This window comes from Diabrotica undecimpunctata, chromosome 9 (assembly GCF_040954645.1).
Source record: "Diabrotica undecimpunctata isolate CICGRU chromosome 9, icDiaUnde3, whole genome shotgun sequence".
Taxonomy (NCBI): domain Eukaryota; kingdom Metazoa; phylum Arthropoda; class Insecta; order Coleoptera; family Chrysomelidae; genus Diabrotica; species Diabrotica undecimpunctata.
In genome coordinates, this window is record NC_092811.1 from 84,093,513 (window position 1) to 84,110,276 (window position 16,764).

Here is a 16,764-nt window from a genome sequence, read left to right on the forward strand (position 1 = left end):
ACGTGATAGATATGCAAACAGAGCCTGATGATCCATATAACTTTACTTTAAACTACCAGGATCATTTGACTAAAGGGTTTGAGACCATTGCAAACCAAAACAGCACTTGAAGTAGTTGACCACTTGGTTGATATTTTTTTTCTAGTAGGTGCTCCATATATGGGTCAAAGTGATAACGGCCGTGAGTTTGCCAACTCGGTTATTGTAGAAGTAACTACTATGTGGCTTGGTCTGAAAATAGTTCACGGCCGACCAAGACACGCACAAAGCCAAGGCTCTGTAGAGAGGGCTAATTAAGATATCCGGGATATATTAATTACCTGGGTAAACGATAATAATAACATTTATACAGTCCAAGAAAAACAAATCTTTTCATAGAAGAATTTGTAGGAGCCCTTATGAGGCGCCATGTTTAGCAGCAGAAAAACAAATGGTTTAGAAGATGCAGATTTTCCAAAAGATGTCTTTGATAAACTACAGAATGAAGAAGACTTGGAAGAATTATTAAATAGCATGGAAAACGAACATGATGATGATTATTTAAGAAATGGAGAAGAAAGCAACAGTGTAGATCCCTGCCAAGAGAATTTAGAGAATCAAGACAAATATATGAATAAATCTTTAGAAATCCTTGACAATAATAACCATGATTAAAAATAATGAGGATGCACCCAATATACAAGAAGGAAAAGATGACGGCAATTTCAATGATCAGTTAACCCAAAGAAGAAAGAAAATATTGAATGAGAGAGAAGAATCGCATAAAATGTGTGTGATTGCCGGATGTTGATAGAGGTTGATTTACTCCAAAAAAATGTATTAGCCATTGTTTCTGAAATTAATAATGATGGCTTGTACAAACTCAGTACTGAGAATGGACCAGTGGATAGATTATTTTCAAGAAATGAACTCCTTCAAACGGATTTGCAATTCATGTTTAAATCAAATGATATTAGTAGTAAGAAAATAGCTTTGCTAACTAAGGTTTTCTCAGATGCAACTGCAAAGGGTTTTGTGACGACAATAAATGTTCCTGTAAACAAAGGAACAAACAATGTAATTCAAAGTGTCATGGATCGTAGTCGCTTTGGCGGTACATATACTAAATTTGGAACGATACAGAGAAGATTAGCATAGCCCCTGCGCAAGGATGACACGCAAAATCGTGAAGCGTTCCACATTTTTTCGTTCTAAGATGGATTACGAATGCGTAGCATATGTATCTGCCAGCAAAACAACGTTAAAACCTTTGGATACGTTACATAACACCTCCCTAAGGATTATAATTGGGGCATACAGAACAACTCCGATAAATAAAATACAAGCTGAAATAGGTGAACCCACGCTAAAGCTTCGTAGATAGCTGTTAACTTTAAACTACGCTTTTAACATACATGTAAATAAAAGAATTCCAATAAATAGCATTTTAAACATATCTATGATGCGTTAAATTTCAATCTTCCACATTCCCGCAGAATCCATCATGCAATTAAACTACTTAACTGGAAGCAATTTCCACCCTTATATCAATACAAAAATATGTCTTCATGTCCACCTTGGACTGTAAAAATTCCAATACTCAACTGTAACTGTAAAAAAATAGCCCTAACCCCAATCTTATCACACAACACTTCAGGGATCTAATTAACTCTCTCATTCCGATTACACAGTATACTACACGGACGCATCTAGAACTGAAAATGGAGTCGGGATGGCAATAATTAACAACACAGAGATTCTCAAACATAGAATTCCAGATACTGCAACCGTATTCACAGGAGAACTTTATGCAATCTACCAAGCATTACTCCATGCAAATGCGAATAAGGTGAACAAAATGTTAATCGTGACAGATTCTATTTCATCACTACACCTAAATTTATTAGCTTTACTAATAAAGGAGCAACTAAATAAATTACACACTAAAGATATAAGTATCAAGTTCCCTGGGTCCCATCACACGTTGGAATAGCAGGTAACGAAGCAGCCGACCGAAATGCCAAAGAAGCCATAAATGATAACAGTACCCAAATGTCTCTCCAATCTGTATCAGTATCAGTATGGATCTAAAAAGCTACTTTATGAAACATATTTTCGAGATCTGGAACAATAAATGGAAATCCACACCATCAAAGTTTCAGGAAATAAAAAATAAAATTGGACCATGGGAACTACCCGATGTATCTAGACGAAAGCAAATGATTATTTCCCCTCTACGACTTGGACATACCCAGTTCTCCCATGAACATGTGTTTAAAAAAGAAGAACTCCCAATTTGTGATCAGTGCGGTACACCCCTTACAGTAAAACATATGCTAAAGGAAAAGTGCGAAAAGTTCAATATCCATAGAATTAAATACCATTTACCAAACAATCTTAAAGACATTTTAAACTCAAATAACAATATTGATAAACTACTTTTGTTTTTAAAAGATTGTAATTTAATAAGTAAAGTGTAATTAATTGTTATCGTTCCACTCATAGCCTTATTAGGTTAAAGCGGGTGTTTTGTAAATAAAAAAAAATGTCATGGATCGCTGATATGCAAAAATAAATGAAGAAATTTGATTCTAAAAATTTTTGTGTTTAATACTTATATTTATCTGCATTTTTTAAATAAAATTAGAAGTTTCATTATGTGGTAATTTATATTTTTATTTACATCATTTAGCATCATTTACATCTTTTATAGCCATAATTTTTAATAACGTATTTTTATTTACATTTTTTTTTAAATTAGAAGTTCCGCTTTGTGGGTATTTGTATTGCCCATAACACGAAAAATCGTCCTGTGTGTGTCCGACGGTCTTCGTATTTTCGCATTGTGGGTCTTTGCATTACACCCACAACGCGTTCTGTGCACGTCAAAAATACCCGAAACGCGATGTGGGAAATAAACGAAATTCACAACGCAGTGTGGGTATAAATTTCTGTCAATGGCTGAATTCGGATAAAATAAATAATTTTTAAACGAAAAAACGGGTTATAGGTATAACTTTATTGTATAGTACTTATGTATATTCATATGGAGAAAGAAGAGTAAGGCAAAATATAAAAGTTTTACTGATATAAGGAGAAGCCGAACGGTATTTTTACAACTTATTCCTTATGTTTTAAAATATGTAGGAATATTCAAATTTTTTATTGTAAAATTTTTAAAAAATTGGATTTTACAGTGTTTATACCAATTGATCTGTCTTTAATTATATTACTGATTTGTATCTATTTTAGTTAATACTAAAATACCGTCTATGTCCATGCAATGCTTTTTATTTTACATAAAATTGGATATATCAGTTTCATAAGGCTTTGTTTTATAGACCTAAAAGGAACAATTTCATATGTATTTTTGCATTATTTTATTATATCTACATATTCTTACTCGTTCCAGTCGTGGAAATAGTTTCAACATTCTGTTAACTTACGAGCTTAAAATTCTTTCATGCTCATATTTCAAATAACGATTTCACCTCTACGCCCTTTGGGCCAGAAATCGATATCATTCTGATGTAAGAAAGCCTTAGTGACTTTTTTCCGGGATTCGAAAACCTGGTAATTTCCGAATAGAACTGAAAATTGCCAATAGAATGTTCTGAATAGAACTAAAATCACAGTTCACAAGAAAATAAAGATGTGTTAACTTTTACAGAATAATGTTACAGGTATAATTAAATATTTATAGAATGCTTTAAATGTTTTAAACTTTTGCTATTTTAACTTGCTAGCGAGTCATTGGTGGACTATTTTTGATTAGTTTAAGTTGATACTTCTTCAGAATGGACCTCGTTGTGTATAAACTGGCTGAACCTCAGAAGCATCCGATTGGTTAGGGTTTTTGCGGTGCGAATTTGACTCCTGTGGTTGGTTGTGTGCGTTATTCTGGTGTTGCTGGGATAGAAAGGCAGAAATGCATCATATAGAGAATGGTTATTTTTAATAATTTAATAATTATAAAATAAGTTGCTATTGATGAATATCAAAAATACCGTCTCTAAGGATGTTAATTGATTTTAATTTTTAGGTAAATAAATTTAAAGACTTCCAGAAATCTGAATCAGAAGATAGCGAAAAATGTAAAGCAAAAAATCGAACTTCAACCGATGTTTGTTTTTTGATAGTATTTATAGTGTTCTTAACAGCTCTGGTAAGTGTGTACGTTTAATAATTTTTATAATTGCTATAATTGCGTGGGCTAACAATGAAAACGCAGGTTTTTTAGACTAAATAGTTGTTTATTCAATACGATCAAGAAGTGAATGTTTATTACTCGGCCCGACTGCTCTATTGGACAATTTAACTTAGTGAGCAATAAATGCTTTTTGCACGAGCTGCACATAGTATTCTGTGTTATTACAGTAAACAAAAAATGATTTATTCGGGTGGCCCTATATTTTGAGATGCATGTGAAGCATGTAATTGCAGTTTTTGTGCATAAATCGCTCCAAAATATAACGATAAATAATAGTAATTTCATTGCGCGTGAGTTGTAAAATGTGGTCTTAACTTTTTATTAAACAAAATTTGAAAATATTTAAAAAAATTCGATATTTTTCCTCTTTTTTTCGCATATATCTCAAGAACTATTAGTTTTAGAATAATTTTGTATCGAACATAAAAGTTTTATAATTAAATTTTACATAAGACAATGATAGTTTCAAATCTTAATTATTATTATTGAAAAAATACTAAAAAACAGAAAAAAACTGTTAAAAAACAAAAGGTTTTTTGTGAGTTTATTTTTCAAACTAAACAAAGACCTTCATATTCCGAGAAAACCTTTTTAATATGTTTAATCATCACACAAGTTTCATTAAAATCGATTTAATATTTTTTGCAAAATAATTTTGCAATCTAATTATTTTTAATGAATAATTTTCAAAATTATGCAGATTAAAAATTAAATCTTTTAGATACTTGTTGTTTTTACATAAATAGAAGAGCATTCAAAATTTCAAAACTATCTTGAACATGTAAAATCAGTCGATTAGAAGAGCCCAGTGAATTTTGTAAAATATTCTTTAAATTTTAGGCTTATAAACAATTTGAATAACTTTATCAATTGTTGATCGATTTTAATTTTCGAAAAGGACGTTGCGTCGAACCGAAGAAAGAGTCGAAAGTCGGTGCAATAGAAAAAAAAATAAGATAATCGGTTCAGTAGTTCTGGAGTTATGATCGGTCAAAGTTAACTACGATTTGTAATAAAATAATAAGGTTCTAAGATCTATTTTTTAAATAAAATCATTTATTATACAAAGCACTAATTGGGTACAAATTTACATTAGCTACAAGTTAGTTGAAATGCCAATTAAAAGTAGCTCGTCCGTCCAAAAATTGACAGGAGAGCGGCTATCGCTGCCGAATTGAATTGATTTTACGCGTTCAAAATCACGTCGCGCTCAAATATTTCAATTTTCTACACTTCTATTTATTAACCAATTTTGATGTTTATTTTTAATTGAGGTCTTGCGAGCTAAACACATCAAATATTGCATTGTCAAATATGTAGTAATCAAATTTAAGAGTCCTTTAAACAAACAAAAGTTATTTACCGTAAAACTAGTTTTGTACATAAAATTATAATTTATTGTAATTATCATTATTATAAATTCATATAAATTATGAAAAATTACGGAATACAATTAATAAAATTCATTTAACACATTCGCTGAGACCTGTTACCAAAATTCGTTTTTCGTTCGAGAGTCAGGTACCACTGTCGCCAAAAGGCGTTTTGCCTTACTTCAGTGAGGTGCCACTGTCGTCTTCTGGCGTTCACAAATTGTGGAAATAATTATTCAGAACTAACTGAAGAGCCGTCATTTATGAAGCAACATATTGTGACAAAGTGTCAAGAAAAGAGCGAAAAAGAAAGAGTTATTCGAAAACGCTATGCGAAATGTGCTGAGAAGGGATCACATGTAGAAACATTGTATGAATGTAATCTTTGCTATAAGGCTCCCGGCGTTTTTGGACTGTTGCATAGTAGCTCATAAGTAACAACTTGAATTTCTGTTGTAAGAATATTTTGTTTTGTGTTTAGATATAAAAATTTTTTTAAATTTTTAACTTCAGTTTCCTAATACTTTTGAGTGCTTTCGGCGTCAGGTGGTATAGAGGAATTATCACAGTAGTCAGGTGCCAGTCATGCCTTTGGGCGTTCAATTTTTTTTCTCCTACCCCAAGCCAAAATTATATTTTTGAACTAACCTTGAAGATAATCGATAGAAATTAATATACTGTCTTTAAATTTCGTATTGGCTCCCTACTAATGTTACTGAATATATATGTGGCACCAAGAGTAAGTAACTCATAAATAGGTAGCAGCAAATATGTTAAAAATGTTATTTTAAATTATAAAATTTATTTTACTGACCACTATAAAATAATATCATCCTATGACACTTCTGGTTTAAGGGTGATTCCAAATACCAACAGCTGTCACTCGATTATCAGTCGTATCATATCCATTACAGTCTGTAGGTTTCCCACGGCTGCATTGCTGGCGGTTTCTATGTCCCGCCACTATAGCAGTGTCGTCTGCATATGGGCTGAGTAGAGTTGAGGATGTTCATGAAACGTCAGCTGTGTATATTCTATACAGTAGGGGTTGCAATACTACCTCCTGTGGTACTCCGGCCTCCGGGGCTCCGCGTTCGGGCAGGAGTTTTCCTATTCGGACCCTGAACCTCCGGTTGCCATGGTACGAGATGATTAGTCATGTCATGGCCCCGCTGGAAGTAAAGTAATCGGCCTGTAATTTGGCAGGAAAATGCTATTCTTCCTTGGTTTGTGATTCATTATCACACGACCTTCTTTCCATCGGTTTGTGAAGAGTCTCTATCTCAATATTACATTTGTAATATTTGTTAAATAAACTATGGGTTTGATTGGAAGATACTTTGTAACCCTGTTTGTTATTTTGTCCGGTACAAGTGCTTTTTTAGCCTTATTTTCCTTGGAGATATTTGGGCGATAATGCCCTCTTTCGATAAAGTCAATATCCTGATGTCGGTGATAAATTAATGTACTCTCTCTCTTACTCTCTCTCTCTCTCCCTCGCTCCCTCTCTCTCTCTCTATCTCTCTCTCTCTTAAGAGAAAGAGAGTCCTCCTAATCACCTCTGCTTTTTCTTCCACTACTTTTCTTCATTTTTTAATATTCTTTGTATATTTCTTTTATATTCTGTCCTCGTTCTTCCATTTCTTTTACGTACTCATCCCATGTTTGCCCTCTGTAGGTTTGTGCCCGTTTGATATGTGGATTTAGTCGGTTTGCCCTGTTTCTGTCTTCCTGGATTCTTGTTCTTTTGGCTCTGTTCTTTTTCTTTATCATTTCTGTTCGTTTATGGTATTTTTTATGGTATTTATTTCTCTTAACCTACCCCTATGGATCGTATGTTCTTCTTCCCTGGTAGTATTTCTTAGTTCTTTTATGATATTGTCAAACTCCAGGACTTTCTGCTCTAGATCCCGTGGATTTTCATTTATTGGGATGTTTCCAATGCCTTCGCCCACTTATTTCTTGAAGTTTGTCCAATATGTTTTCATTTTTTGCCTTGTTGGTGGGCGTTCCAATTCTTAAGTTCCTATTTATAGTAGTATGGCGTTTCCTTTGTGTAACGTATTCGTATTTTGTAGTGATTGATTTTTGGCCACTACTAAGTCCAGATAGCTTGGTAGGGTATTTCCTCTCTAGTAGTGTGTTGGTTTGATGGTCCTAATCTCCATGATATCTTCTCTATTAGCATTCTTTCGTTTTTGTTTGTAGCTCTATCATTCCAATTTGTATATCTAGTGTTTAAGTCTCCTATGATTATGGCTGTTCTTCTATTTTAAGGAATGCATCCAGGTCGTCGTCATTTAGTATATCTCTTGGCGTCACGTATATTGAGGTAATCCTTATCTCTTCTTGTCTCATCTGTACTTTTATTGCCGTTGCTTCCATAGTCGTTAGTACTGATGTTCGTTGGATACTATACTTTATTCCTCTTTTAAGTAGGATGGGTGTTTCTCCAGATTTGCCTGTATTCGTTTTGTTATTATTAATATTATTTTCTAGATCTTTACTATGTCCATTTCTAATATGTAGAATATCTCGTTCAACAGATTTGCATTTGTTTTGCGTTTATTCGTCATCCTCCCCCATTCCAGGAACCTATTCTCATGTATCCCCTTAATTGTACATTTAGTTGGGAAGTGAAAACTTAAAGTTCTTTATCGCTTCTTAGAATATTATTTGAACCAGCTGGTTGACCATATTGTTGAGTTCAATTTGTTGATCTTCGTTTATTATTGCACTGGTATATATTTTTGTGACTGGAGTTTTCTTTCGTGTTGCCTGTGCGTAAGACACGTTTGATTTTCTCGTGTTTTGATTTCTATTGTGTTGGATAATATTAAATCCTTTCGATTTACTCCATTGTGGCATTTTTGGACATCTTTGGTAGCTTGCAGGGTATAGTCGGTTCGCTATTCCGAGTCCGAACTGTCTAGTGAATTTAGTAATTATTTTTATATATCTTATATTGTATAAGATATATATTTATATATTGTATATATTATACATATCTAATATTAATGTAAACAAACGTACAATGCGTTTTAATACTATGTTGTCCTTTGATCTTATCACATTAGTTAAATGGTCCAGGTTTCACTGCCCTAAGTTTTAACTGGACGAATAATTGACGAATGATTGTAGTGTTACTTATATTGTCTTTTTAACAGCGAATATCTCATTAATATTAAAAAAAGTATAATGCTCTATTCCCAGTCGTTATTTTTGCTGAAATCTTTTTCTACTTGGTTATCATCTATGGCTGTTGTTTTCAGATACTTAAACTCCTTTATTACTTCGAAGTTGTAGTTGTTAAGAGTAATGTTCTGCCTAATTCTAGGCCTAGATTTTATTGGTGACTATCATATATTTTGCCCTTTCTCTCACGACACTTGTAGAATATGTCATCAGCAAAGGTCAGTTTGGAACCTTGATTGGCAAAAGTTCTATCAGCTACGACGATATTTTATTTATTGCATGTTCCAAAGCAAAATTAAATAGCAAATGCGGTTTATCTCTGCGGTAGTATTATTATCAGTGTTAAGGAGCGCTTCCAGATATACAAATTCGTTCACTGCTTCGATGAGATCGTTTTCTATAACAAGTGGTCGTAAGATTTGTCGTTGAGTGCTTGTATTCATATACTTCGTTTTGTTGGTGTTTATTATATGCCTTTCGTACAGCATTTTCCATTCTACCAACAATATTGATATCATCAGCATAGGCAAGTGTTTGCACTGATTTATTATATATTGAACCAATGGTTGTGATTTGTGACATACATATTACTTTTTCCATAGCCAGATTGAACAGTATACAGGAGAGAGGGTCTCCCTGGTGCAGCCCGTTATTTGTTTTAAAAGGTTCAGACAGTTCCCCCTAAATTCGTACTCTACATTCAACTTTTTTAAGAGTTAAATTTGTTAAATTTACCAACTGATTTCGGTATTCCTAGCTCTTTCATTGCTTTGAACATTTCTCTTCTATTCACAGAGTCGCAGGCTGCTTTTTAGTCTATAAATATGTGATGAAAATCATTGATATATTCCAGTGTTTTTTTCTAAAATTTGTTTTAGGGTTACAATTTGATGAATTGTCGATTTACTACCTCTGAAATCAGTCTAGTATTTTCCTACTATCCGTTCTGCATATAGTGCCATACGGTGAAATAGTACTGTGTACATTTCTTTTATAAGCTGCTTTAAATAAAATAGAACTTTACGAATTACCGACAATCAATATTTATTTATTTACACCATATAATGTATAATAACAAATAATAAAACTATAAGCATCATTAATACAAATACTTACTGGAATATGTTAAATTATACCAACTGATATATATTTTTTAAATATATACTACCAAAAATTTTAGGGGTTTAATATACACTTCCACTATTTATAATATTTTTTTTAATGAAAGAAGTCTGTAATAAAAGTTTATTTAAGCTGTTAATACTGTGCGATAGGAACTTTTGTGTTGTCGGTTTCCAGCTATGAATCTGTCAAAATATACCCGAGATGAGCGAATGGACCTTACTTTCATTGCACTTTGCTTGTCTATCCCTGGAGGGTTTGCACTCCTCGCTAAGGTTTTTTCTGAGGTCTTCTATCATCACTTTCATATACCTAATGTTAATGATGTGTTAATTTGTTAATTTGTATAGATCTTTTTTATCCACTTTCATTATGTGCATTGGAAGCGGTTTTTTACTTTCATTTCTTGGTTTCATACCCATGATGCTATTGGGTCAACATTGCATTTAGCGATCAATTCCTCGGCTACTTATCTCAAGTCTTGATTTGGTGATAGTCGATTTTTTTATTATAGGTATTCTTCCAGAATATTAGTAGCTTTGCGGTAGTTTACTGCATTTTTTGTTTGTATCAGGTATTCTTTTCAGGGTTGCTTAATATATTGTTTACTGTGAATATTTTTTGTTCTTCAGCTATTTTCAGTATAGCCCATGTCTCATTAAATAACTGTAATTTAATTACAAGTGGTTTGGCTTTATTTTTTTGTTTGGTTTATATTTTCGGCATCTTTTTCTTGGATTGGTTGTATTTAGATTATTTCTTTTGTTTCTTTTTCCTGTTTCCTTTGTTTCTTCTTTCTCTTCTCTGTCCTTGCTCGGTAGAGAGAAGAATTCTTCATTGCTACTCCAGTATAGTGGTGTGTAATATTGAATCCACATAACGTGAAAAAAATATAGAAATAAGTACGAAATATTCATTTCTTATGGTCACTTAACATTTAAAATATATCAAATCAATCAATAGATTTTTTATTTTAGGCAATAAGTAACTTTCGGTAATTATCAATATATACATAGATAAAATCGTAGAAACATACCACAATTAGTATCCAACACTATATTGAGTATGTAATTTTTAGAATGGAAAAAATATTTAAAATGAAAGTTACTCTAAATAAAAAAATAAAATAAAATAAAAAGAATAGAAGTTTTATTGATTAGAAAACTCGATACTTAGAGAAATAATTCACTCCTAAATCTAAGAGGAATTAATAAATCTTGAGAAAATTAAGATCAGAAAACTAATAGTTTTCAGTGTTTTATGCAAACAAAAATTAATAATTGTCTTTTTCAGATATGTTTTTTGGCTTACTGTGTTTTTAATGGAGATATATTTAGAACTATAAATGGTTACGATGACTGTGGAAATATATGTGGAAGAAACAACAAAAATCTTAAACATTTAGACAACAAAAACAACGATTCACAATGTCTTGGGACCAGTAAAGTTAACGAACCGTAAGTAACAATATTTATCAACATACCTACTTCACATATTTGGTACACGAGAAGCTGATTACACGAGCTTTTGCATTTTTCTATGACTCATAAGGAAATCAGATCCAAATGACCATACTGTCCATAGGCCAGATCCATAGTATACATAGGCCAACATGGTACCTCACTCGCCAGATGTCATTGGAATTTTTGAGGTATGAAGAATACGCGAAGAACAACTGACATTAATATCAAAACATTTGTTTTACTCTGCAGGAATTGCAGATAATTTAGGAGGCGGAGTCGATTTTCTTATTCAGAGATAACTTACTAAACGAAGACAAAGAAGAATTTGCCATGTACTACCACCACATAGGTACAATGAACGAACGAGGTACTCGACTGCTGCATGAGACATAACCTTTGTTATATAACCACGTGTACAAATCATGATATATATATATATATATATATATATATATATATATATATATATATATATATATACTTACCGAAATAAACAAATAATTTTGTGGTCCAACGAGAGTCCAATTTATGAATTCCATCCCTGAACTGATAATCTGGAAAAACTTCAAAATACGCTTCCACAGCTATTATGACCTCATCATTTGATGAAAAACGCTTCACCCGAATGATTTTTTTAAGGTATTAAAACATATGGAAGTTGCCAGGAGCCGAACCTGGTGAATACGGTGGATGCTCCTATAATTCGAACTGTAGTTAATGGGTTTTAGCCATTGTCAAAATGGTCATATGACACGGTGCATTGTCCTGATAAAAAATTACTTTTTTCTTTGGCAAACCGGTCCTTTTTTTACGATTTTGTTTCTTCAACTAATCTAAAAGGTTATAGTAATATTCAGAATTTATTGTTTTATCAGTTTGCAAGTAATCCACAAACAAAATTCCTTTCCCATTCCAAAAAACTGATGGTAAAGGTAATGGATTTTGACAAGAGCTATGACCTTGTAAATAACAGGTAAACTTGTTTACCTACTGTATCGGCATGACTCATAGCTCTTGTCAAAATTTGTTACCTCTAACACCTTCTTGGCCGATTTCTAGACATGAACTCGTTTCGGAGTCAAAGAACCAGATACACACCACCCTTTAGCCTTTTGTTTTAATTCAGGATTATAATGATATACCCAAGTCCCATCCATAGTGATGAATCGATACACGAAATTACTTGCTTCATCTTTTAACTTTCTTTAAATACTCACTGACGAAGAACACCTTACAAGAAAATGTTTTGTACTTAATAGCTGTATTTTCATAACTATACTTTCATCTAAAAGGTGAAACGTTAAACAAAGAAAATTTAAAAAACAAGCAATTGTTAAAATTTGGTAACAGATTATAATTATTGGTATGAGACATTAAAATAGTTGTATAACTTTATTATTAGAAACTCTTGTATGAGATCAATGAACTGAGTACTATGAAGTCTTTGCAATAATCTAATATTATTTATATACCACAAATACTATCATCATTATCATTTGCTGTACAGCCCATTGTGCGTCTACCTTATTTTTCAGTTTCGCACTCCTAAAGACGGCAATCACTATGCGGCACATGACAAGTATTACTTGTGATGTAGTCAAGTCGTATATTAGTCTAGGCGGGATCTGTTTTGGATTGGACATTTTCCATAGGAAGCTATTTTTTTGCTGGAATCACTTCAGGATGTGCCCAATATCGATAATCACGATATGCGCCAGTCGCAAACCCTGTGCTAAATTTTTTATTATTTAACAAAATCTGAAAACAATTGAAAATGTCTCATTTTTTTGCTCCTATTTTCGTTTATAATTCGGAAAATATTGATCCTAGAGAAAAAATTATAAGAAGTAAAAAGTTTCGTTATTCAATTTTACAAAATATTTCGTTAGCTAGAAATTGAGATTGAAAATTTAATGGTTATTGTTGAAAAAATAGCAATATTGGAAAAAAAAGTACAAAAAAATGAAGTTAATCCTTTAAATGTTTTCGACTAAACTTGACTTACAAGCTCCATATTCCGCCTAGAAAAACTTCTTAATATGTTTAAAACGTGTGCTAAATTTTGTTAAGATCGGTCGGATAGGTTTTTGCATAATAATTTTGCAATCCAGCCTACTGAAAAAAAAATCGCACATTTTCAAATTTATAGTAGGCCCTAAATAAGCCTCTCAGATAGTTGCAAATTTTTTTTGCATATAAAGGAAGGCACAAACTTTCAAACGCTTTTTGTAAAATTCAAATTGGTTCACTAGGAGAGCCTAGAAAATATTTTAAAATTTTAAACATTTTTTATATATATATATATATATATATATATATATATATATATATATATATATATATTAGGCTTATAAACAAGGCTTATATATTAGGCTTTTTTTTTTAATTGATGTCTAGGACGACAAGGATTTCAAATATCATATTTTTAAATGCCATTTTTAATTGCAAATTGGGAAATTTGCAATAAACAATTGTATGTTAAACAAGTAATTGCATTTTTTCTTCATGCATTTTTTTGAGCTTGCAATTTATACATTGAAGTAAAATTGTTACTTTTAGTAAACAAATATGTATTTATAAATTGTTAATAAATAATTTAAATTGTTAAAACAAAGGCGAACGAAAAAAAAATTTTTTTTTCATAAATAAACTTTATTTTGACTCAATCTTCAATAATTTTTTTAAGTCTTACTTTTTTTGGAAGGACAAGAATCTTCAGGTCTTATTTCTTCCTCAAAACCTTCATTTTCCATTTCAATATCTTCATCCTCGATCTGTAAATTTAATGTTTCTTCTCCTTCATCTGTAGCTTTATCTTGTGCCTCTAGAAAATCTAAGGAATCCATTTTTGAACAAAGTTTTTTACATTTGCAACTAATATTTCTGAATAATCAGTGTCAGGTAGTAATACCTGCTCAGTTTGTATTGGCTCAAGACCATTTTGAGTTAGTTCCCACCCCCACTCAGTAGCATTCAGGTTATTTCCAAGCCACTGCTGTACTTGGAAATATACATGAAGCGAGTGTTGCTCAGCTGCAGATTGTGTTGGTGGCAGCATGAACAATTGAAAATTTTTATTTTTGCAACCTTTATTAAAGCACAAGTAGCGAATTTTATTCAATGTAAAATCGCAATTTGAGTGGCCCATATACAATGCCGATATAATTTTACATCCGCTGCGTTTAATTTCTTCCTTAGTGGCACTTTTTTCATTAAAAATGGTTGCTTCTTGCGATATATCATTATTTGTTGAAAAGAATTTAACAATTTTGCTTTTTCCATGATAAAAAAATGCAGAGGTTGTATCACAACCTTATAAATTTTGAAATTGATATGTTTAAAGCTTGTAAAGTTATTCAATTTGTTTATAAGCCTAAAAAATGTTTAAAACTTTAAAAAAATTTCTAGGCTCTCCTAGTAAACCGATTTGAATTTTACAAAAAGTGTTTGAAAGTTTAACCCTTTCTTTATATGTAAAAAAAATTTGGAACTATCTAAAAGGCTTATTTGGGGCCTACTATAAATTTGAAAATTTGCGATTTTTTTCCAGTAGGCTGGATTGCAAAATTATTATGCAAAACCTATCCGACCGATCTTAACAAAATTTAGCACACGTTTTAAACATATTAAAAAGTTTTTTTATGCGGAATATGGAGCTTGTAAGTCAAGTTTAGAAAGTCGAAAACATTTAAAGGATTAACTTCATTTTTTTGTACTTTTTTTCCAATTATTGCTATTTTTTCAACAATAAACATTAAATTTTCAATTTTTAGCTAACGAAATATTGTGTAAAATTGAATAGCGAAACTTTTTACTTCTTATAATTTTTTTCTCTAGGATCAATATTTTTCGAATTATAAACGAAAATAGGAGCAAAAAAATGAGAAAATTTCAATTGTTTTCAGATTTTGTTAAATAAAAAATTTATCACAAGGTTTGCGACTGGCGCATATCGTGATTATCGATATTGGGCACATCCTGAAGGGATTCCAGCAAAAAAATAGCTTCCTATGGAAAATGTCCATTATGGTCTGAATTTCTACAGATCCCGCCTAGTCTATATATGAAGTTGCTGTTATACTCAACATACAATTTTTTGTATTTACCGTCCACAGTACGGTACACTGCTTTAACTCAAAGGTGACAAGTATTACGCCAAGTAGAAGCACTACGTTTACACGACAATCGCCTCGTAATGCATCGTATATACGTAAAATAGTTTCGAAACACAATTCAGATAACTGCCTTAATCTGAACCTTCTATAAATGCAAGGTATAACAGACGCTGATAAAGATGTTAATAGAGACATGGGGAATCTAAAATTTGCATTCCACGACATGTCTCCTCAGCTAAGCAGAAATCGTTAGCGAATTGGTTTCTTGTACTCATACAGAGTAGATCCGAATAAAAATAAAATTAAAGACAGTCAAGATTTCCTTTCACGCAAAAATAGTCTATATATCTGTTGATACGTATTTCGCTTTAATAAAGCTCATCAGAACAGTTATTCATAGGCTTTCTCAACGTGAAAAATAAATCTTTTCCTGTCTTTGTGAAGCAACGATAAAATGGCTTCGAAACGGACGCAATAGCGACATCTGATATTAAATCCGTAAAATAGTTTCGAAACACAATTCAGATAACTGCCTTAATCTGAACCTTCTATAAATGCAAGGTATAACAGACGCTGATAAAGATGTTAATAGAGACATGGGGAATCTAAAATTTGCATTCCACGACATGTCTCCTCAGCTAAGCAGAAATCGTTAGCGAATTGGTTTCTTGTACTCATACAGAGTAGATCCGAATAAAAATAAAATTAAAGACAGTCAAGATTTCCTTTCACGCAAAAATAGTCTATATATCTGTTGATACGTATTTCGCTTTAATAAAGCTCATCAGAACAGTTATTCATAGGCTTTCTCAACGTGAAAAATAAATCTTTTCCTGTCTTTGTGAAGCAACGATAAAATGGCTTCGAAACGGACGCAATAGCGACATCTGATATTAAATCCGTAAAATAGTTTCGAAACACAATTCAGATAACTGCCTTAATCTGAACCTTCTATAAATGCAAGGTATAACAGACGCTGATAAAGATGTTAATAGAGACATGGGGAATCTAAAATTTGCATTCCACGACATGTCTCCTCAGCTAAGCAGAAATCGTTAGCGAATTGGTTTCTTGTACTCATACAGAGTAGATCCGAATAAAAATAAAATTAAAGACAGTCAAGATTTCCTTTCACGCAAAAATAGTCTATATATCTGTTGATACGTATTTCGCTTTAATAAAGCTCATCAGAACAGTTATTCATAGGCTTTCTCAACGTGAAAAATAAATCTTTTCCTGTCTTTGTGAAGCAACGATAAAATGGCTTCGAAACGGACGCAATAGCGACATCTGATATTAAATCCGTA

At 32.0% G+C, this 16,764-nt stretch overlaps 1 protein-coding gene and 1 non-coding gene across 5 annotated transcripts in view; both read left to right on the plus strand.

Annotated features, from left to right (window-relative positions):
- The window catches only part of LOC140450207 (choline transporter-like protein 1), a 233,635-nt gene that overhangs the window by 75,986 nt on the left and 140,885 nt on the right, over window positions 1–16,764 (plus strand). For 3 of the 4 annotated variants that reach the window (XM_072543684.1, XM_072543683.1, XM_072543686.1), the window contains 2 exons: window positions 4,022–4,144; window positions 11,173–11,336. In XM_072543684.1, coding sequence (XP_072399785.1) covers window positions 4,022–4,144; window positions 11,173–11,336 — 287 coding nt within the window. Of the gene's footprint in view, window positions 1–3,582; window positions 3,663–4,021; window positions 4,145–11,172; window positions 11,337–16,764 lie in introns of those variants that run through there. The other variant, XM_072543687.1, reaches the window with a different exon arrangement.
- Window positions 1,082–1,185, plus strand: LOC140451555 (U6 spliceosomal RNA). Its single transcript, XR_011952078.1, has one exon. It is a non-coding gene; the product is annotated as a U6 spliceosomal RNA (small nuclear RNA).